This window comes from Bos grunniens, chromosome 12 (genome assembly GCF_055505025.1).
Source record: "Bos grunniens cultivar Pamir isolate PY7600 chromosome 12, Bosgru_T2T1.0, whole genome shotgun sequence".
NCBI lineage: Eukaryota > Metazoa > Chordata > Mammalia > Artiodactyla > Bovidae > Bos > Bos grunniens.
Window position 1 is genome coordinate 75,458,660 of NC_141176.1, and position 24,104 is coordinate 75,482,763.

Consider the following 24,104-nt stretch of genomic DNA (forward strand, 5'->3'; position numbering starts at 1 on the left):
AATTCCATATATATGCGTTAGTATACTGTATTGGTGTTTTTCTTTCTGGCTTACTTCACTCTGTATAATAGGCTCCAGTTTCAACCACCTCATTAGAACTAATTCAAATGTATTCTTTTTAATGGCTTAGTAATACTCCATTGTGTATATGTACCACAGCTTTCTTATCCATTCATCTGCTGATGGACATCTAGGTTGCTTCCATGTCCTGGCTATTATAAACAGTGCTATGATGAACACTGGGGTACACTTGTCCCTTTCAGTTCTGGTTTCCTCAGTCTGTATGCCCAGCAATATAGTGAAAATGAGTATACTACCCAAAGCAATTTATAGATTCAATGCAATCCCTATCAAGCTACCAACGATATTTTTCACAGAGCTAGAACAAATAATTTCACAATTTGTATGGAAATAGAAAAAAACCTCAAATAGGCAAAGAAATCTTGAGAAAGAAGAATGGAACTGGAAGAATCAACCTTCCTGACTTCAGGCTCTACTACAAAGCCACAGTCATCAAGACAGTATGGTACTGGCACAAAGATAGAAATATGGATCAATGGAACAAAATAGAAAGCCAGAGATAAATCCACGCACCTATGGACACCTTATCTTTGACAAAGGAGGCAAGAATATACAATGGAGAAAAGACAATCTCTTTAACAAGTGATGCTGGGAAAACTGGTCAACCACTTGTAAAAGAATGAAATTAGAACACTTTCTAACACCATACACAAAAATAAACTCAAAATGGATTAAAGATATAAACATAAGACCAGAAACTATAAAGCTCTTAGAGGAGAACATAGGCAAAACACTCTCCGACATAAATCACAGCAGGATCTTCTATGACCCACCTCCCAGAATATTGGAAATAAAAGCAAACATAAACAAATGAGGCCTAATTAAACTTAAAAGCTTCTGCACAACAAAGGAAACTATGAGCAAGGTGAAAAGACAGCCTTCAGAATGGGAGAAAATAATAGCAAATGAAGCAACTGGCAAAGAACTAATCTCAAAAATATGCTAGCAACTCCTGCAGCTCAATTCCAGAAAAAAAGTAACTTGACTTTTGATCTGTGTCCTGATTCACCCAAAGTATCACCATTCGCTTCGTTTCTGTGTTTGAAGATGATACCTGGGCAGTAGATTCATGAAGTGATTTGACTCCACCTGTGTACATCCCAGGTTCCCTCTGCTCACATGTCCCAGGCCCTGTTACTCTAAGACATCCCTTTTGTTTTGGATTCAATTGAGAGAGGCCGCTGTTGGGTGGGGGAACAAGGGAGTGAGCCAGGCTAGCAGAAAAGAGGAAGTCACTCAGTCATGTCCAACTCTCTGTGACTCCATGGACTTCAGCCCATCAGGTTCCTGTGTCCATGGAATTTTCCAGGTAACAATACTGGAGTGGGTTGCCATTTTCTTCTCCAGGGGATCTTCTGGAGATCTCAGGCATTGAACGCGGGTCTCTTGCATTGCAGGCAGATTCTTTACCATCTGAGCCACAAGGGAAGCCCAGCCTAGCAGAAATTGGGCTTTATTCTCTTTTTGTCCTTGCCTCTGTTGCCTCAATTCATGGGAATTAGAGTAAAGGGGGAAATGTAGTGGATACAAATAAGATTTGAATTCATGGAATAAACAGCTAGTAAAAATAAGACCCCAAATGAAGTAAATAGCACCCTAAGCTTCCTGGTTACTCAGGAAGTGGCCACAAATTCAACAGTGGCCACAGGACTGGAAAAGGTCATTTTTTATTCCAATCCCAAAGAAAGGCAATGCCAAAGAATGTTCAGACTACCGCACGATTGCACTCATCTCACACGCTAGCAAAATAATGCTCAAAGTTCCCCAAGCCAGGCTTCAACAGTATGTGAACCGAGAACTTCCAGAGGTTCAAGCTGGATTTTAAAAGCGCAAAGGAACCAGAGATCAAGCTGCCGACATCCGTTGGATCATTGAAAAAGCAAGAGAGTTCCAGAAAAACATCTATTTCTGCTCTATTGACTATGCCAAAGCCTTTGATTGTGTGGATCACAACAAACTGCAAAATTCTTAAACAGATGGGAACACCAGACCACCTGACCTACATCTTGAGAAACCTATATGCAGGTCAAGAAGCAACAGTTAGAACTGGACATGAAACATAGACTGGTTCCAAACAGGGAAAGGAGTATGTCAAGGCTGTATATTGTCACCCTGCTTATTTAACTTATATTCAGAGTACATCATGCAGGGAATTCTGGATTGGATGAAGCACAAGCTGGAATTAAGATTGTCAGGAGAAATATCAATAACCTCAGATATGCAGATGACACCACCCTTATGGCAGAAAGTGAAGAAAAACAAGAGAGCTTCTTGATGAACGTGCAAGAGGAGAGTGAAAAATTTGGCTTAAAACTCCACATTCAGAAAACCAAGATCATGGCATCTGGTCCCATCACTTCATAGAAAATAGATGGGGAAACAATGAAAACAGTGAGAGACTATTTTTTTTTGGGGGGGGGGGGCTCCAAAATCACTGCAGATGGTGACTGCTGTCATGAAATTAAAATACTCTTACTCTTTGGAAGAAAAGCTATGACCAACCTAGATAGCGTATTAAAAAGCAGAGACGTTACTTTGCCAACAAAGGTCCTTCTAGCCAAAGCTATGGTTTTTCCAGGAGTCATGTATGGATGTGAGAGATGAACTATAAAGAAAGCTGAGTGCTGAAGAACTGGTGCTTTTGAACTGTGGTGTTAGAGAAGACTCTTGAGAGTCGCTAGGACTGCAAGGAGTTCCAACCAGTCAATCCTAAAGGAAATCAGTCCTGACTGTTCATTGGAAAGAGTGATGCTGAAGCTGCAACTCCAATACTTTGGCCACCTGATGTGAAGAACTGACTATTTTGAAAAGACCCTGATGCTGGCAAAGATTGAAGGCTGGAAAAGGGGATGACAGAAGATGAGATGGTTGGATGGCATCACTGACTCGATGGACATGAGTTTGTATAAGCTCTGGGAGTTGTTGATGAACATGGAAGCCTGGTGTGCTGCAGTCCATGGGGTCACAAAGAGTCGGATACAACTGAGTGACTGAACTGAACTGAATGGGGCTGCATGACATGATTTTAGTTTTTTAATATTTAGTTTTAAGTCATCTCTTTTACTTTAGTGTTACTACCTGATAAAGCCTTAGATGATGGTTAGCATTCTTTTAGAAATAAATTATTTGAAAATTAAGGTATGAACATTTTTATATACATAATGCTATTGTGTACTTAGTAGACTACAATATAGTAGAAACATAACTTTAAAAAATAATTTTATTTATTTTTGGTTATACTGGTTCTTTGCTGATGCTCACTTTTTCTCTAGTTGCAGTGAGCAGGGGCTATTTTCCAGTTGCAGTGCACAGCCTTCTCATGGCAGTGGCTTCTCTTCTTTTGGCTCCCTGGCTTTAGGACATGTAGGCTTCAGTCACTGTGGTACATGGGCTTAGTTGCTCTGCATCATGTGGATTCTTCCTGCATCAGGGATCAAACCTGTGTCCCCTGCATTGATAGATGGATTCTTTACCACTGAGCCACCAAGGAAGCCCCTAAACATAACTTTTATTTGCAAAGAGAAACAAAAAAGTTCATATAACTTCCTTTTTTGTGTGATATTCATGTTATTTAGGTTTGTGTGTGTGCTCAGTCACTTGATCATATCTGACTCTTTGTGACCTCGTGGACTATAGCTCACCAGGCTCCTCTGTCCATGGGATTTCCCAGGCAGGAAACTGGACAGGGTTGCCATTTCCTTCTCCAAGGACTCTTCCCAATCCAGGGATCAAATCTGTGTTTCTTGCATTGGCAGGCAGATTCTTTACTGTTGTGCCACCTGGAAAACCCTGATTATTGAGGTGGTCTGTAACCAAATCCAAAATATCTTGAGGCCTGCCTGTACACAGAACATCGGTTCAGTTCAGTTCAGTTAAGTTGCTCAGTCATGTCTGACTCTGTGTCCCCATGGATTGCAGCACCCCAGGCTTCCCTGTCCATCACCAATTCCCAGAGCTTACATGAACTCATGTCCATCAAGATGGTGATGCCATCTAGCCATGACACAGAACATAGGAACCACATATATACACACTGAAATCTACCTATGTGCAGAGAATGGCCCATCTTATATTATATAAATTAGGGCTTAACATAAAGTACAAAATGTTTTATAGACATTGTGTTATCTTTGTAAGATAAAATTTGCTAAACCACTTTTCTTACATTTAATCTCTATAAATATAAGTTCTTTTTTGAAATGTCATGATTGATTTTACAGGCTAAGTTTTGAAACTTAAGAGGTATTCAATTGATAAAATATAAAGTTCCCAGCATTCTGAGTATAGTACTCAGAAATATTTAGTTCTTCTCTCTTTAAAGTCATGAGTTTTAAATTTTGGATGAATTAATTTACAAATGATGGAAAACATGCCTTTACAACCTCATTAATTACAGATTCCTAAATAGAGATGAAATCATTTCTTGGGAAGCTTCCTTCAAGGAATCTGCAGTTGGGCTAGCTCATTGGTAGCAAAGGGCCTATTTCAGCATACATATTTGAATGCAGTTTTATTCCTCACCAGCATTCTACCTGTGCTATATTTATTCTTTACTGTTACTGTTGTTGGAGAAGGTGATGGCACCCCACTCCAGTACTCTTGTCTGGAAAATGCCATGGATGGAGGAGCCTGGTGGGCTGCAGTCCGTGGGGTCGCTAGGAGTCGGACACGACTGAGTGACTTCACTTTCACTTTCACTTTTCATTTTCATGCATTGGAGAAGGAAATAGCAACCCACTCCAGTGTTCTTGCCTGGAGGATCCCAAGGACAGGGGAGCCTGCTGGGCTGCCATCTATGGGGTCGCACAGAGTCGAACACGACTGAAGCGACTTAGCAGCAGCAGCAGTTATTGTTGTACCTGTTGTTGTTTAGTTGCTAAGTCATGTCTGACTCTCTTGTAACCCCATGGACTGTAGCCCACCAAGGCTCCTCTTTCCATTGAAATCTCCGGGCAAGAGTACTGCAGTGGGTTGCCATTCCCTTCTCCAGGGGGTCTTTCAGATCCTGGGATCGAATCCGATTCTCCTGCACTGGCTGGTGGATTCCTTACCGCTGAGCTACCAGGAAAGCCCCAATCTTATTGTTGGTACACTTAATGTCTCTCTGCTTTGGTTTTAATGATTAGCATGACACTTGACATGTATCTTTCCAAAGTGCAATTCCAAATATTAATTTGTTAATAAAATGCCTTTTGAAGTGCTCTGATGAAATGTTCCATATAAATAGCAAATGTTTGTGTTGGCATTGATCTCATTATGTGCATTTTATCTACTAGCCACTGTCTTTTAAGACACTGAGATCTGCATTTTATAATTTTAAGATGTTTCCTTTCAACATAGATCATAATTAAGATATTTAATATCAGAAAGTGATTTAGTTTTTCTACCAAGTTTTATCTTAAATAATACACCCCTGAGAAAGTGAGTACTTGTTTATGTATAATACTTCTTATTTGACTTGTTGACATCTCTGTAAAATTAGCCACATAATTCTGAAGCTGAAATTACTTGGGCAGTAGGAATAAAGTTAATTTAAAAGCTGACTTCTTATGGACCATTTAGGAGATTGCTGGATTTTCACTCCAGCAGATTGTCATCTTTAACTTCTTGGAACCAGTGGGTGTCTTAACCAGGGAACAGCTGTCAATGTCTGAAATTTTTGATTGCCACAATTTGGAGGGTGCTTCTGGTATCTAGTGGGTAGAGTTCATGGTTACTACCAACATCCTACAATATATGGTATAGCCCTCCATCCCTCAACAAGGAATTATCTGGCCCAGAATGTCAACAGTGCCATAACTAAGAAACTTATATACTACTGTTTATATAGAACTTTTAAATTTCATCTTCAACAATCAGGATTTCTCCCAGGTTTGTTGCATCCTGTTAATTCTTAATCTCTTCTGGATCTCTTTACAGCTTGGCATTGTGGGAAGAACAGGAGCTGGAAAAAGTTCCCTTATTGCTGCACTTTTTAGATTGTCAGAACCTAAAGGTGGCATTTGGATTGATGACATCTTGATAACCCGTATTGGACTTAACCATTCACGGAAGAGTATGTCAGTTGCACCTCAGGTATGCACATTAGAACATTCTCACATGTTCTTTTTATAAGGCACCCAAGTTTACTTGTTTTTAATTTGATTATTTTTTTCAAATTACATGAAATGATTAATCCTTTTTCCCCTCAATAGAGCATATTTTTAGCAGCAGGTATTTTCAACAGACACTTTCATCAGACACCAGGTTTTGGTTCTTTGTTCATTCATTAGTTTTGTTTGCATGTGATTTAAGGACTTACTGAGATAGATTTCTGGACTTAGGGTTCCTCAGGTACCACACAATTCTGAGAACAAAAGGACTAATGATTTGTTTAGCACTGGAGAGATTCCCATAGGGAAACACGAATTTTAAGTGTCTAACAGGTGGAATTTTGCTCTGGAAACAAGGACATCTTTTCAAAGGTGACTATCTCCCTGGAGGGTGCTTTGGGAAACTGTGGGGCTTTGAGAATTTCAGGGTATATCGATGCTTTGGGGAGACTTACAATTTGGATATTAGTAAGTAACTTTCACCAGGGAGTCCGTACAGAAAAGTAAGGAAGAATATGGAACGCAGAATTCCATCTCTGTGCACCTCAGCTTTCTCTCTTACAAGGCAGCTAGCAGTACAAACCCCTGGAGCTGTTGTGAGGACAAAACAGGTAAGTGAGTGTGAAGTGCTTCACACAGACCCAAAACATAGATACTGTGAGGATGGAGCATTGAATTGGCCATCTCTTCCTGAGTTCTGAGTCTGTTTTCTTTTTTTTCTGATTCTTAAAGTATGACTTTGAGAGATTGTTACTGGGTTATATGCACAGTAGAAGTGCCTGTCTTTCCTTGTGGTTCATCCACTCAACATAATTCCATGAGTATTTACTGAGCAATTACTGTCCTCCAGGTACATAGCCAAGGGTAACATAGGCCTGTGTGTCCTCAGCTGCCATCCTGCCCTTTGCTTTGACAGACTTACCAATTTTTTGTTTTGAGTTTTTTTTTGTTGTTTGTTTCGTACTGTACAATTCTCCAGAGAAGCTCAGGAAAACACAGACATCATAGGAAATGAGAAACACAGACAGGAAAGGAGAAAAATGAACCAGGCAAATGTGATTCCTTGAATGTGGGTATAATGAGCTCTGGAATGCCTGTTTATTAGGAAGCGTATATAATACGGTACCCAAAGGGAAGGAGAGTGTGGATTTGAGTCTTACAACTGAGTACAACTGTTGCTACCTACCCCTGTCCTCTAAAATACCTGGAATTAGTATAAGTACTTTTGAAATGAAGATATTTTTTTCAGAATACAGTGAGATTACACCTCACACCCCTTAAGATGTCTACTATCAAAAAAGAAAGAAAAATAATAACAAGTATTGGCAAGGTTGTAGAGAAATTAGATTCTTGCTCATTGTTAATAGGAATGTAAAATGGTGCAGCCACTGTGGAAAAAAAAAATGATGGTTGCTCAAAAGATTTAAAAATAGAATTGTCATATGATCTAGCAATTCTACTTTAGGATTTCAGCCCAAAATAATTGAAATAAAGGTCTTGAAGAGATACTTGAAGAAGTCTTGAAGAGATGTATATTCATAGCAGAGTTATTCTTAATAGCCTAAGGGTTGAGGGTCCCAAGGGTGCATTGACAGATGGATGGATTAGCAAAATCTAGTACATGTACATACCATGAAGTACTATTCAGCCTTAAAAAAAATGAAATTCTGACACATGCTAAAACACAGATGAACCTTGAGGACATTGTGCTAATGAAATAGGCCAGTCACAAATGACAAATAGTGTATGATTCTACCAATACGAAGTACCTAGAGTAGTCAATTCATGGAGATGGGAAGTAGAGTGATGGTTGCCATGAGCTGCCAGGAGCAAGGAATGGAGAATTGTTGTTTAATGGGTACAGAGTTTCAGTTTTGCAAAATGAAAGGAATCTGTGACTGGATGGTGGTGATACAGATTCACAACAATGTGAATGTATTTAATACCACTGAACTGTTTACTTAAAAATGATTATGCTAGTAAATTTTCTGTGTGTTAATATTTGACCACAATTAAAATTTTTTTCAAAGGTATGCTTTTTAGGAAAAATGGAAAGAAATTTTTAGTATGTAAAATGCCTGTATTTAAAGATTCCCACTGGCTATTAGATTCATAACTTAGTTGTTACAGTAGAAAATGAATAAGTTTAGATCACCAAGTTTTATATTTTGGAATGTGCCAAATGAGATTAGTTTGCAGAAATAATGGGTGTGTCTGTAAAATCCTTTTGTATCATTGGATGAAAGGATTTAGAAATGTGCTCCACATTATTTTTAATGAAAAAGGTTGTGTGGCTATATACATAAAAGAACTCTATAAATAAAGAAGTAATGGTAGATGGTCTTGGCTCTGCAGGTAATGTTTGGAAACACATCTGAGAAAAGATTAAACATCCTTTATCGCCAGGTTTTGGTTCTGTTCCATAAGTTTCCACCCTACTTTTGAGCATGTTCTATGGGCTTCCCTGGTGGCTCAGACAGTAAATAATCTGCCTGCAATACAGGAGACCCAGATTCAATACCTGGGTCAGTAAGATACCCTGAAAAAGAAAATGGCTTCCCACTCTAGTATTCTTGCTTGGAGTATTCCATGGACAGAGGAGCCTGTGGGGCTACAGTCCAAATCAGACATGACTGATTTCACTTTCACTTATATACACACTCCAGAGAACATGCTTATAAAACAGTGCTAAACTTTCTATCCATGTTGTTGCTGCTGCCTGCCAAGTCACTTCAGTCATGTCCGACTCTGTGCAACCCCATAGACTGCAGCCTACCAGGCTTCCCTGTCCATGGGATTCTCCAGGCAAGAACACTGGAGTGGGTTGCCATTTCCTTCTCCAATGCTTGAAAGTGGAAAGTGAAAGTGAAGTCACTCAGTCCTGTCTGACTCTTAGCGACCCCATGGACTACAGCCTACCAGGCTCCTCCATCAATGGGATTTTCCAGGCAACAGTACTGGAGTGGGGTGCCATTGCCTTCTCCCATCCATGTTGTTAATGATCATCAAATATTTATTTTTCCATTTTATATCTATTTGTCTCCAACGTGCAGTGTTGATTGATTAAAGAGAGAGAATTTGGAGAGAACTTTCAATGTGCAAAAGTTCCCAGGAAATCATTCAAGAGGCAGCCAGGGGTAGAATATTTAAGAGTGTAGACCAAGTGTCAGTGTGACCCACAGTTTTATTCCTGCTCTGGCTCATACAGCTATAGGACTTTGATGAAGTCACTCGGCTTTCAAGTTTCAGCCTCCCCATCCTTAAACCAGATCTGCAAATTACTGCCTCACAATTGTTGTGAAGATGTAACTGGTGAGGAAACGTTCGTGGCCCGTGCTTGGTTTTTGGGAAAGCTCAGTCAATAGTAGCTATTGTTATTCCTATAGATTGGGGGACTGGCCTTTTGGGTATTAGTCTACATAAGTAAAAAGAGTAACACGTTCTGAAATGACTTTGCTCTTTAATTTCTGTTTATGTTGTTATGGTTCCTTGTGATTTTCTTTATATTTATTGTATAAACCAAATTATTTATATAAATTTAAAGAGTGTTAGTTGTTCAGTTGTTTCTGACTCTTAGTGACCCCAGGGAGTGTAGCCCACAAGGCTTCTCTTTCCCTGGAATTCTCCAGGCAAGAATTCTGAAGTGGGCAGCCATTTCCTTCTTCAGGGGATTTTCCAGACCCAGAGAATGAACCCTGGTCTCCCTCATTGCAGGCAGATTCTTTACCATTTGAGTCAAAGAATAAAGCACAAACCAAATCAAACTAAAACAACAAAAAACTACAGTAGGAATTTTGTGAAAAAGCATAACAGAGTAATATATCTAATGTTTTCTACCAAGAGCAAGAAGAGAGAATATTGTTTGTTTGTTTGTTTCAGTATTTTGATTTGTGGCTCCTCTCCCAGCAGCTTCTTTCCTGACCACCACTGAATACACACTCATACTTTCCAGTCCATGATGAAGACCTCTGGCATTTTTATTTTTTCTCAGCTCTCCCCACATTCTTGACTATTTTTATCCTCTCCTAGAGGACAGAGCCTGAATCTCTCATTTCTGTTCCTCTAGTGCTTGTTTTAGGCTCTGACAAGTTACACAAGTGGAAAAGATGATGGCACCCCACTCCAGTACTCTTGCCTGGAAAATCCCATGGACAGAGGGGCCTGGTGGGCTGCAGTCCATGGGGTCGCTAGGAGTCGGACACGACTGAGTGACTTCACTTTCACTTTTCACTTTCATGCATTGGAAAAGGAAATAGCAACCCACTCCAGTGTTCTTGCCTGGAGAATCCCAGGGATGGGGGACAGGTGGGCTCCCGTCTATGGGGTCGCACAGAGTTGGACACGACTGAAGCGACTTAGCAGCTTAGCAGCAAGTTACACAAGTATTAATAATAATTCCTAACATTTGTGGAATCCTCACTTCATGGCAAATAGATGGGGAAACAGTGGAAACAGTGACAGACTGTATTTTGGGGGGCCCCAAAATCACTGCAGATGATGACTGCAGACATGAAATTAAAAGACGCTTACTCCTTGGAAGAAAAATTATGACCAACCTAGACAGCATATTAAAAAGCAGAGACGTTACTTTGCCAACAAAGGTCCATCTAGTCGAGGCTATGGTTTTTCCAGAAGTCACGTGTGGATGTGAAAGTTCGACTATGAAGAAAGCTGAATGCTGAAGAATTGATGCTTTTGAACTGTCGTGTTGGAGAAGACTCTTGAGAGTCCCTTGGACTGTAAAGATATCCAACCAGTCAATCCTAAAGGAAATCAGTTCTGAATATCAATTGGAAGGACTGATGCTGAAGCTGAGACTCCAATACTTTGGCCACCTGATGCGAAGAACAAACTTGTTGGAAAAGACCCTGATGCTGGGAAAGATTGAAGGCAGGAGGAGAAAGGGGACAACAGAGGACGAGTTGTTTGCATGACATCACTGACTCAATGGACATGAGTGTGAGTAAACCCTGGGTGTTGGTGATGGACAGGGAGGCCTGGAATGCTGCAGTCCATGGGGTCACAAAGAGTCAGACACAACTGAGCGACTGAACTGAACTGAACTAACACATTTTAACCTCTTTTCCTACCATTTCTTGTTTAATTCTCACACTTCTGTTGTTATCCTTACCTGTCAAATTTGAAAATAGAGGTTCTGGGAGCTTATGCCTTTTAATAAGTAAGGGGCCAAGCCTGGACACAAATTTTGTGTGTGTCTATTTTTTTTAATTGAAGTACAGTTGCTCTGGTGGCTTGGTGGTAAAGAATCTCACTGAAAGTGCAGGAGACATAGGTTTGATCCCTGGCTTGGGAAGATCCCGTAGAGAAGGAAATGGCAACCCACTCTAGTATTCTTGCCTGGGAAATTCCATGGACAGAGGAACCTTTTGGGCTACAGTCCATGGGGTTGCAAAAGAGTAGGACACAGTTTAGTGACTGAACAACAACAGCAACAAAGCCTGCTTATCTGAACAGATCTTGAAAAACAGATTTCAAAACCTCTGGATGATTCTCTAAACCTAGAACCCCTTATGATAGTAGCACAAATAAATTGTTTTCAGATGAAGAGGGATTCCTTGCAAATTCAGTATTTATGATTACAGCCCAAGTGTTGGTACAGATCAGCAGTCATCATCTTTCTCATGTTTAAACAGATTCATTTTTTAACATTTTATAGGCTTAAAAAAAAAAAAGCAAAAGCTAAGTGTTTTTTAAACAGCTTACTTTCCTCTTTTGGTATTTTTATTCCATGAGTTTTCTTCAGTAGGTTGAAGGGTGAACCAGAGCTTGCTCTCTAAGACTTCTCCATGATTACCAGCTTTTCTCCCCACCCCTACCCAGCCCCACACCTTGTTTTTTTCTTGAGAACAAAACTGAGAGGGAGAATACTAGTAAGGAAATATAACTGGATTCTAGCCTAATGTATTCAGCCCTTTGTTTCTTAACCTGAAGTCTTCATTAAATCCCTTGAAAGTGCTCCCTGGAGCCCCTGAAACAGGACTTTACATGACTTAAATTCTTCTTCCTTTGTTGGAAAACAATGTCTTTTTCTTCTGAATATGGATGATGATCAGACATTCAGTCTGATAATTCAGACATTCAGTTCAGTTCAGTTCAGTTGCTCAGTCCTGTCAGACTCCTTGGGACCCCATGAATTGCAGCACACCAGGCCTCCCTGTCAATCACCAACTCCCAGGCTTTACTCAAACTCATGTCCATGGAGTCGGTGATGCCATCCAGCCATCTCATCCTCTGTTGTCCCCTTCTCCTCCTGCCCCCAATCCCTACCAGCATCAGGGTCTTTTTCAGTGAGTCAACTCTTCACATGAGTTGGCTAAAGTATTGGAGTTTCAGCTTCAGCATCAGTCCTTCCAATGAACACCCAGGACTGATCTCCTTTAGGATAGACTAATTGGATCTCCTTGCAGTCCAAGGGACTCTCAAGAGTCTTTTCCAACACCACAGTTCAAAAGCATCAATTCTTCAGCGCTCAACCTTCTTCACGGTCCAAATTTCACATCCATACATGACCACCGGAAAAACCATAGCATTGATTAGATGGACCTTTGATGGCAAAGTAATGTCTCTGCTTTTTAATCTGCTGTCTAGGATGGTCATAACTTTCCTTCCAAGGAGTAAGCATCTTTTAATTTCATGGCTGCAATCACCATCTGCAGTGATTTTGGAGCCCAGAAAAATAAAGTCAACCACTGTTTCCACTGTTTCCCCATCTATCTGCCATGAAGTGATGGGACCGGATGCCATGATCTTCGTTTTCTGAATGTTGAGCTTTAAGCCAACTTTTTCACTCTCCACTTTCACTTTCATCAAGAGGCTTTTTAGTTCCTCTTCACTTTCTGCCATAAGGGTGGTGTCATTTGCATGTCTGAGGTTATTGAGGTTTCTCCCAGCAATCTTGATTCCAGCTTGTGCTTCTTCCAGCCCAGCGTTTCTTATGATGTACTATGCATATAAGTTAAATAAGCAGGGTGACAATATACAGCCTTGACGTACTCCTTTTCCTATTTGGAACCAGTCTGTTGTTCCATATCCAGTTCTAACTGTTGCTTCCTGACTTGCATATAGGTTTCTTAAGAGGCAGGTCAGGTGGTCTGGTATTTCCATCTCTTGAAGAATTTTCCACAGTTGATTGTGATCCACACAGTCAAAGGCTTTGGCATAGTCAATAAAGCAGAAATAGATGCTTTTCTGGAACTCTCTTGCTTTTTCTATGATCCAGCAGATGTTGGCAATTTGATCTCTAATTCCTCTGCCTTTTCTAAAACCAGCTTGAACATCCGGAAGTTCACAGTGCATGTATTGCTGAAGCCTGGCTTGGAGAATTTTGAGCTTTACTTTACTAGCGTGTGAGATGAGTGCAATTGTGCGGTAGTTTGAGCATTCTTTGGGATTGCCTTACTTTAGGACTGGAATGAAAATTGACCTTTTCCAGTCCTGTGGCCACTGCTGAGTTTTCCAAATTTGCTGGCATATTGAGTGCATCACTTTCACAGCATTGTCTTTCAGGATTTGAAATAGCTCAACTGGAATTCCATCACCTCCACTAGCTTTGTTCGTAGTGATGCTTCCTAAGGGCCTCCTGACTTCCCACTCCAGGATGTCTGGCTCTAAGTGAGTAATCATGTCATCGTGGATATCTGGGTCATGAAGATCTTTTTTGTATAGTTCTTCTGTGTATTCTTACACCTCTTCTTAATATCTTATGCTTCTGTTAGGTCTGTACTATATCTGTCCTTTATTGTGCCCATCTTTGCATGAAATATTCCTTTGATATCTCTAATTTTCTTGAAGAGATTGCTAGTCTTTCCCATTCTGTTGTTTTCCTCTATTTCTGTGCACTGATCACTGAGGAAGGCTTTCTTATCTCTTCTTGCTATTCTTTGGAAATCTGCATTCAGATGGGTGTATCTTTTCTTTTCTGTTTTGCTTTTCACTTCTCTTCTTTTCAAAGCTATTTGTAAGGCCTCCTCAGACAGCTGTTTTGCTTTTTTGCATTTCTTTTCCTTGGGGATGGTCTTGATTCCTGTCTCCTGTACAATGTCATGAATCTCTGTTCATAGTTCATTGGGCATTCTGCCTATCAGATCTAGTCCCTTAAATCTATTTATCACTTCTACTGTATAGTCATAAGGGATTTGATTTAGGTCATACCTGAATGGTCTCATGATTTTCCCTACTTTCTTCAATTTAAGTCTGAATTTGGCAATGAGGAGTTCATGATCTTAGCCACAGTCAGCCCCACATCTTGTTTTTGCTGATTGTATGGAGCTTCTCCATCTTTGGCTGCAAAGAATATAATCAATCTGATTTTGGTGTTGACCATCTGATGATGTCCATGTGTAGAGTCTTCTCTTGTGTTGTTGAAAGAAGGTGTTTGCTATGACCAGTGCGTTCTCTTTGGCAAAATTCTATTAGTCTTTGCCTTGCTTCATTCTGTTCTCCAAGGCCAAATTTGCCTGTTACTCCAGGTGTTTCTTGACTTCCTACTTTTGTATTCCAGTCTCCTATAATGAAAAGGACATCTTTTTTGGGTGTTAGTTCTAAAAGATCTTGTAGGTCTTCATAGAACCATTCAACTTCAGCTTCTTCAGCATTACTGGTGGGGGCATAGGCTTGGATTACCGTGATATTGAATGGTTTGCCTTGGAAATGAACAGATCATTCTGTCGTTTTTGAGATTGCATCCAAGTACTGCGTTTGAACTCTTTTGTTGACCATGGTGGCTACTCCATTTTTTCTAAGGGATTCCTGCCCAAAGTAGTAGATATAATGGTCATCTGAGTTAAATTCACCCATTCCAGTACATTTTAGTTTGCTGATTCCTAGAATGTCAATGGTCACTCTTGCCATCTCCTGTTTGACACCTTCCAATTTGCCTTGATTTGTGGGCCTAACATTCCAGGTTCCTATGCAATATTGCTCTTTACAACATCGGACCTTGCTTCTATCACCAGTCACATCCACAACTGGGTATTGTTTTTGCTTTGGCTCCATCCTTTCACTCTTTCTGGAGTTATTTCCCCACTGATCTCCAGTAGCATATTGGGAACCTACTGACCTGGGGAGTTCCTCTTTCAGTATCCTATCATTTTGCCTTTTCATGCTGTTCATGTTTCATTCAGACATTACAGGATTTAAAAAAAAGATGGAAACCAAGATTAAAAGTGACTTCAGGTGGTTTTCTTATTCTTAAAACAGGGAGATAAGCTTCCCCTTAAGAAAGATCCTCAGATTAGAAATGATAATGTAGCTCTTAGGAGTCAGCAGCAGTAGCTTCTGTGAGGATATACTATAGTGGAGGGCAGATTCCTGGTTTGGGACTGACAGGATTATCTGCTTTGTTTATAACCAACCACTTGTATGGTTTTGCCTTCATCTCAGGGTGTGTTAGGCCTCTGAAGGTTAGTGAGTAGGATTTCTTTGTAAGATAATGAGGGTCTTGTCTTCCAGAAGCAGACATAAAAGGTCCACTAAGATTGCAGTTTCCAGTCTTGCAGTTGTGCCAAGGGATTATCAGTTTACTACAGTAAATGCTGATTCAGAGTGGCCATTATTGGGTCACATGCCTAATATGAATTTATGTTGAGTAACAAAGGAAAAAATTACAACTGAATATGGCACTCTAGGATTAAATTTTAAAATTATGAACTTTAAACCATGATGAAAGACAGTTTTGAAACTAATGCTCCATTTAAAATATTATACTAAATAAGAGTATTTTTCCCCTAACTCTGCTGTGTCAGCTAAGCTTTATTAAGTGAGGTTTAGTTGTATACCTTCAGAAAAAGTATACATGGGCCAATAAATTTGGTGTTTATTTACACATAGGTTGTACATCCTGCCATAAATCTCTACAGTAAAGTGTTCTGCCTGCTGCTGCTGCTAAGTCACTTCAGTCGTGTCCGACTCTGTGCGACCCCATAGACAGCAACCCACCAGGCTCCCCCGTCCCTGGGATTCTCCAGGCAAGAACACTGGAGTGGGTTGCCATTTCCTTCTCCAATGCATGAAAGTGAAAAGTGAAAGTGACGCTGCTCAGTCGTGTCCGACTCTTAGCAACCCCATGGACTGTAGCCTACCAGGCTCCTCCATCCATGGAAATTTCTAGGCAAGAGTACTGGTGTGGGGTGCCATTGCCTTCTCTGGAAGTTTTCTGCCTACAAATATTTAAAATTTTTATTTATTTATTTGGCGGCACTGGTTGCTTTGAGCTGGCTTTCTGTAGTTTGCAGTGAGTGGGGGCTACTCTTCATTGTGGTACACAGGCTTCTCATTGCGGTGGCTTCTCTCATTGCAGAATACAGGCTCTAGGCCAGTGGGCTTCAGTAGAAGTGTGCAGGCTCTGTAGTTGTGCCTCGATGGCTCCAGAGCATGGATTTGGTAGTTGTTGCACACCAGCTTAGTTGCTCCACAGTATGTGGAATCTTCCCAGACCAGGGATCGAACCTGTGTCCCCTACACTGGCAGGTGGATTCTTAGCTACTGTACCAAGAGGAAAATCCCTTACAAATATTTTTACAACCCTATTTATCAGATTAGTTTACTAACTTCATGATTGGAGGTAGTCTTCCCTTATAGCTCAGTCTGTAAAGAATCTGCCTGCAGTGCAGGAGGCCTGGGTTCAATCCCTGGGTTGGGAAGATCCCCTGGACAAGGAAATGGCAACCCACTCCAGTATCCTTGCCTGGACAATCTCATGGACAGAGGAGCCTGGTGGGCTGCAGTCCATGGGGTCACAAAGAGTTGGGCACGACTGAGCAACTAACACTTACTTACTTACTTTAAATAATAAGTATCTATCAGAAATAAGGGTCATTCATTTGACCCTTATCTGCCCTTGCAGTATGTGTTTGTCAGCACTTTTATTACCTTTTGAAGATAATATAATGGTTTCTTATTTGGCAAGTGATGAAAGTAGAGTGAGTAGAAACCAAAATGAACACCACACATGAAATACATGACCTATTATAACAGACATTGTTCACAAATTGCCTGCTGACTTTAAAGAAAAATGTAGGTTCAGTCAGTTAATGTTGTAATAAATCATTCTTTTCATTCAACTTTTAAATTAAATTTTGTCACTCTTGCTGTTCAGTCACTAAGTCATGTATGATTCTTTGTGACCCCATGAACTGTCGCTTGCCAGGCTCCCCTGTCCTTTACTATCTCCTGGAGTTTGCTCAAATTCATGTCCATTGAGGTGATGATGCTTTCTACCTGTCTTTATTCTCTGCTTACCCTTTCTTCTTTTGCCTTCAATCTTTCCCAGAATCAGTCTTTTCCAATGAGTTGGGTTTTTGTATCAGATGGCCAAAGTATTGAAGTTTTAGCATGTCATATATTTGACATATCATAACAGAAATATTCTTACTTACTAAAATATGTTTTTCCACTAATACTGCTAAATGAACACTCATAATTTCCAAATATGTCCTTTTAGACTGACAGCATAGACTTAAGTGAGGACCCTTATTGCAATATGAAATGGTTAAACTTAGTTTTTTTCTTTTTATGACAATCAGCAGTGGATTGGTGATAATTAGCAGAAACTCCTTAAGGCCTATACAGTGTTTGAGGTATCTGATTAAAGCTCAGCATGAAACAGCTGGTGTTGTTGGTCAGGGACTCAGAAGTGAGGGCTCCTCTTTTTGCTAAGAATGTCACATTAGTCCCCCAGAGTTTGGAGAGTTTCATCCCCTTCAAGGAGCTTCCTATAGGGAAGAAGGTGAGGAAGGTGACAACAGAGAGAGCCCTGATTATGAAATAAGTGACTGAACTTTTTTTCATACTCACATAGATTTATTACAGTAACATGTAAGCAAAAATTACTGCCATGTAAAGATTTCTAAATTTTGAACTCTCATAACTAATGCCCACCCATTAAAACTTGAATTTAAGTCATTTAAAAACATCTACAGCTTATAAAGGTGAATAATTACATGCAAACACTCCTCCACCATTCAAATTTTAGAACTATTAAACTATATGAAAAAGTTGAACATTGCTTATATAAATAAAGCATATAACTCTTCTTTTTAAATTGAAGTTTAATTGACTTACAATATTGTGTTAGTCTCAGATGTACAGCAAAGTGATTCAGTTACACATATGCTTTTTTTCAGATTCTTTTTTTTAATTTATTTTTAATTGGAGGATAATTGCTTTACAATGTTGTGTTTATTTCTGCTGTACAACACCATGTATCAGCCATGCTGTTATTTTTGTTGTTGTTCAGTTGCCAAGTCTTGTCCAACTCTTTGTGACCCCACAGACTGCAGGATGCTAGGCCTCTCTGTCCCTCACCATCTCCCAGAGTTTGCCCAAATTCAGGTCCATTGAATCGGTGATGCCATCTGACCATCTCATCCTCTGTTGCCGCCTTCTCCTCCTGCCCTCAATCCTGTATCAGCCATATATACACATGTATCCCCTCCTTCTTAAGCCTCCCTCCCCCATCCCACCATCCCACCTCTCTAGGTCATCATAGAGCTTTGAGTCGAGTTCTCTGCATTAAACAGTTCCTTCCCACTAGCTATCTTATACATGGTGGTATATATGTCAATACCACTCTCTCAATTTTTCCCACCCTCACCTTCCTCTTCTGTGTATCAACAAGTCTGTTCTCTATGTCTGTGTCTCTGTTCCTGTTCTGCAAATAGGTTCATCATATCATTTTTTCTGGATTTCATGTATATACATTAATTAATACATTATTTATTATGAATTACATGCATTAATTATGAAATATATGCATTAATTAATACAACATTTGTTTTTCTCTTTCTGACTTACTTCACTCGGTGTAACAGGCTCTAGATTCACTTAGAACTGAACTCATTCAGTTCTAGTGAGGTGAGTTCACTAGAGCTCACTAGAACGCATTCCTTTTTGTTACTGAGTAATAATATTCCATTGTATATATGTATCACAACTTCTTTATCCATTCATCTGTCCACCTGAAACCTAGGTTGTTTCCATATCCTGGCTATTGTAAATAGTACTGCTGTGAACATTAGGGTGCATGAGTCTTTTTGAATTAGGATTTTCTTAGGATATATGCCCAGTAGTGGCATTGTTGGGTCATATGGTAGTTTTATTCCTATATTTGTAAGGAATATCCATACTGTTCTCTTGGAGAAAAAGATGACAACCCACTCCAATATTCTTGCCTGGAGAATCCCATGGACAGAGGAGCCTGGTGGGGCTACAGTCCATGGGGTCACAAGAGTCAGACACCACTTAGTCACTAAACCACCCCCACCACCATACTGTTCTCCATAGTGGCTGTATCAGTTTACATTCACAGGGCTTTCCCGGTGGCTTAGTGGTAAAGAATCTGCCTGCCAGTGTGGGAGATATGGGTCTGATCCCTGATTTGGGAAAATCCCACATGCCACAGAGCAGCTAAGCTTGTGCCCTACAACTATTGAACTTGTGCTCTAGAGACTGTGCCCCGCAACTGCCGAGCACAGGAGTTGCAACTACTGAAGCCCATGCACCTAGAACTTGTGCTTTGCAGCAAGAAAAGCCCCTGCAGTGAGAAGCCTGCACATTCCAACTAGAGAATAGCCCCTGCTTTCTGCAGCTAAAGGTTTGGTGGACACTTCAAACCTTAGACCTCTTACAGGATGTAAATTTGCTCTCTATGAGAGAAACCTGAAGGAAAAACTATTCAGGTCACATAAGCTGTGATAGGCTAAGAAGAAACATTCTTGTCACTGTTATAAGCAAAGAGACCCCATCTCACTTCTCCCAGCTGGGCTCCAAGCTGGCTTATTAACCTGGCCTCTTTCTGTTCCTTTACAAATTTGAGAAAACTGTTAGATAGTGAAGGACGGGGAATCCTGGAGTGCTGCAGTCCGTGGGGTTGCAGAGTCAGGAATGACTGAGTGACTGAACAACAAATCTCCTCAAACACTAGTCCTTCAAGAGTCCCTTCTTCATTTTGGGGCCCAGAGGTGGAGGAGAGTCAAAGGAAAGGGAGAAATATTGGGGACCAGCCTCCCCTTGTTGGGCCACGTCATTTGTCTAAACCTCATGAAGACAGCTAAAGGGAGAGAAATAGCCTGCTTGTTTGAAACTTAGAGTTGATAACTGCAAAAATTAAGAATTTTTTTTTTTTATCTGAAGTAAAATAATTATTAGTCCACTGACAAGGAACTTTTACCATTGCTTAGATACTTGGGTAGTCTTTGATCCTAAATTTCAGAGTTTTAAGGGAGACTTTAAATTTGGGTCTCAGTATTTTTCAGTTCAATACAACAATCATTTTGAAACATCCTGTGACCAGTGATTTTAAGTGCTTTGGGGGAATGTTGGCCACTTAATTAACTTTGTGCAAATGAAACTCCCTTTATAATGTCTTTTGAAATTTAGATTTTGTTTAGGGATATGTCTTTTTTGGTGACATGCCCTGTGTCTTCTGCATCCATTTTTCTCTCATCAGACTTTAAGATAATAAGGAAAGAAGGTACAAGAGGCTCTCTGAGTGTCATTTTTCTTCATGGCTGGAGAAGAGAAATGCTTGTCTTCTGCATCTTTCTTCTCAGGCTTTTGTGAAAGGAGGAGGCAAGTCCGCCCCAAGGCCAGGCAGGATTTGAATGTGGGGATTCTGAGCAGTTCCGGGCACTGTGGAAGCGTCAGGTCTCCTCTTGTACCCACAAGTGTGCCTCCCCTTGTCCTGCCTCCTTCACTGAAAGGAGCCAGTTGGGCTCCTCTCTGTTGCTCATATTCTGTGGCCTGGCTTACTAGAGCCTTCCAGTAGAAAATGTAAATGGTCTACATGACCTTTTGTACAAGATTCTCTCTTGAAACCCAGAAAGGCATATATTTCCAGATTAATTTATGTGTGGCTCCTCTTGATGCAGATGAATAGGAAGAACTATTTCAATGAAAATAATTTTATCCTGGCTCATGTCACAATGGGTTTCAGGTCATCCTGACATTGCAGTTAGTAATGAGGTTCTGTGAGGCAGGTCATCCTGATGCACAGGTGAGAGAACGTGGGGATCACCTGGTGCAGAATCAGAGGAGATCTCTCCAAGGACAGAGGAGCCGCAGGCCCCAGGAGCTGATGTTCTCTTTGCATGTGTAGGGATGTTCCATTCATGCATGTGGAGAGAGTCCCCAATCCCAGAAGGCTGTTTGACTAGCATAGAAAATAGCCTACTTTATTGTTCAGTGCAAATGTGAAAAAATTTAACACTTTTGCCTTGAGGCACAAAATTCAGCTTGTGCTGAATCGTTGTCTTGGTATTTCCCAGTATCATGCCAGGATTGACAGTTAATTAACATAAATCTTGATGTAAAGTTTCTCATGTAATTATATCCTCAGTTTGTGTATGTCTTTAAGCAGACATTTATTACCAGAATGGCAATTTAAAAAATAAAATAAAAATTTTCTTTCTCTTCTTCAGTTTTTTTTTTTTCCTTAGGATGAAAATGCTTCTTCAACACTTTCTTCTCTTAGTGTTTAATAATCCAGAGGATAATGTGTAGCACACTTCATACAATGGAAAATTACTTTAGAGATACTGTTTTGTAAACATTCATTTGCAACTTTATTGTTAATAATTGCAGAGAATTTTGATATTTTATATTTTCATTCTTTTCTATAAACGTTGGTTTAAAATGAAAAGAGATTATGGTAATAACATTTACTATTTTGCGGTATTTAGGAACCTGTTTTATTCACTGGAACAGTGAGGAAAAATCTGGATCCCTTTAATGAGTATTTGGGAGAAGAACTGTGGAATGTCTTGGAAGAGGTAATTTATGTAATGTAATTAACTTGTTAGCATCAGTATCTGTGTGTGTACATTTGTAGCATTGCAGGTAATTAAGGGAAGCTTATCACTTGAGCTAACTTTGTTTACTTTCTAGGAGAACAGTGATGAAATGGGTACACTTAAAATGTGTGTACTGATAATGAAAACCAACACTATAATGCCTCATGTTTTCATTTTAACTTTTTCTATAGAACCCCAAGCAACTAGATACATTATTTTGTCCTTAGCAGAGCACTAAACTAGACATTAAAACTGTGGGATCAAATTCTATTAGTGACCTGCTGCTGCCGTTGCTGCTAAGTCGCTTCAGTCGTGTCTGACTCTGTGCGACCCCATAGACGGCAGCCCAACAGGCTCCCCCGTCCCTGGGATTCTCCAGGCAAGAACACTGGAGTGGGTTGCCATTTCCTTCTCCAATGCATGAAAGTGAAAAGCGAAAGTGAAGTCGCTCAGTCGTGTTCAACTCTTCATGACCCCATGGACTGCAGCCTACCAGGCTCCTCTGTCCATGGGATTTTCTAGGCAAGAGTACTGGAGTGGGGTGCCTTCTCTGATTAGTGACCTAGTAAATTAATTATCCTAATTACCAGCCAATGTTCATTTTTTTCCTCTAGCCTTAGGGGATATCTAAGTGGAAATGATAGTTTTTCATTATTAACTGAAAGATAAACAAGATCATACCAATAAAATACTATGAAGTTTCATAAGAAAGTGTTTATAAAGGCAAATTATATAGTGGAATGTGATGATGATTACTTATTGACGATTATATCATTTTAATGCTGCAGCATGAATGCAAGTAACAGAATCCTGGAGTTTTGGCTTAGTTTTTATATGGATAGGCTAATTTCTAGAGTATTTTCTGTTATTTGTATCATGTTTCTCCTTGCTCTACTTCATTGAATTTTCTTACCCTTGCATGAAAAAATTTTGACTATTGAGTTGCTGTTGGCTTGTATATTTTAATACTAGCTATTTTGTGTATTAGCCCTAGTTTTGCAAATTGATTCTACTGATAGCAGAAACTCTAGACTTCTAAATCATAGACAGACTTCTAATTTCTCATAGGACCTAGCTCAGTCTTTTGCTTTTAAAAAGTAGCACTTAATAAATAGGTACTAGATGTTTGGTTGATGTCTACATTTCAGAAAAGTATGGTTTATTTCTTTAAAAAATTTTGTGTTACACAAACCCAGCATTGATAGTATCTCTGTTAGGACACAAGTAGGTCTCATCACATAGGAAACTAAGATACAGAAATATGGGCATCAGCAGCCTGTGTATCAGGAACCTGTGGTTCAGTCCCTGCTGTGGGACAGCTCACATGTCCATTTCCTGAAGCCTTTTATTAGGTAAACGGGCTCCCCCTTTACTTCCTTTACTGCTGGTCCTGCTCTAGTAAAAGCTTTTCCCCATCAGTTGACTGCATTTCCCTGTCTCCTTCCAGCCTGCACCAACCTTTCTTTTTGAGAAGTAAGAAGGTTCCATGAAATATGGGAACCATCTGACATCTGTATTAACCTCCTGTGAGAGGCATTGGCACCTACTAGATACACTACACAGTGGGTTACTTTAAAAATGGTAATGATGATAGAAATAGGGTACCTTATAAGCTCAGTTTATTATTCTTCAGTTTTGCTATATTCTCTTATTTCCCAAACTCAAAAATGATCTGAAGTATTCTATATTGAGATGTATAGTTTTCAATAGTATTATTAGCTCCATTTTTCTTAAATTAAAAATTTTTATGCGCTTTCCACAGTTTACAATATGATGTTGTGATATTCTGGAGCCAGTTAATTGTTATAAGAATATAATCCTTTTACACATAATAATTGTGTTATATGTAAGCTGTCTATATGGATTTACTTTCTAATTTATAGGAACAGATATGTCACAAGATTAGATTCACTTCTGCCTTTACACAGTGAACAAATATCTCTGAGAACTTCTTAGATAGGCATAGTTTCAGATTTTGGGTCTATCACAGTCATCAAGAGATACAATCTCGATCCTTTTCAAGGACATTCTCTTGTGTAATCTAACACAATTATCTCAAAAAAAAATAAAATAATATTATACTATAATGTGTTCAGATTCTCCAGTTGTAACTTTTAATTAT

General features: G+C 39.8%; 1 protein-coding gene across 12 annotated transcripts in view; it reads left to right on the top strand.

The window, feature by feature from the left end:
• Positions 1 to 24,104, top strand: part of LOC147361917 (ATP-binding cassette sub-family C member 4-like) — a 173,701-nt gene that overhangs the window by 120,518 nt on the left and 29,079 nt on the right. For all 12 annotated transcript variants that reach the window (XR_015138369.1, XR_015138365.1, XR_015138366.1 and 9 more), the window contains 2 exons: positions 6,001 to 6,156; positions 21,872 to 21,961. Coding sequence is in view for 6 of the 12 variants with exons in the window: in XM_086330228.1 (XP_086186354.1) it covers positions 6,001 to 6,156; positions 21,872 to 21,961 (246 nt within the window). In the remaining 6 variants the exon portion in view is untranslated. The remainder of the gene's footprint in view (positions 1 to 6,000; positions 6,157 to 21,871; positions 21,962 to 24,104) is intronic.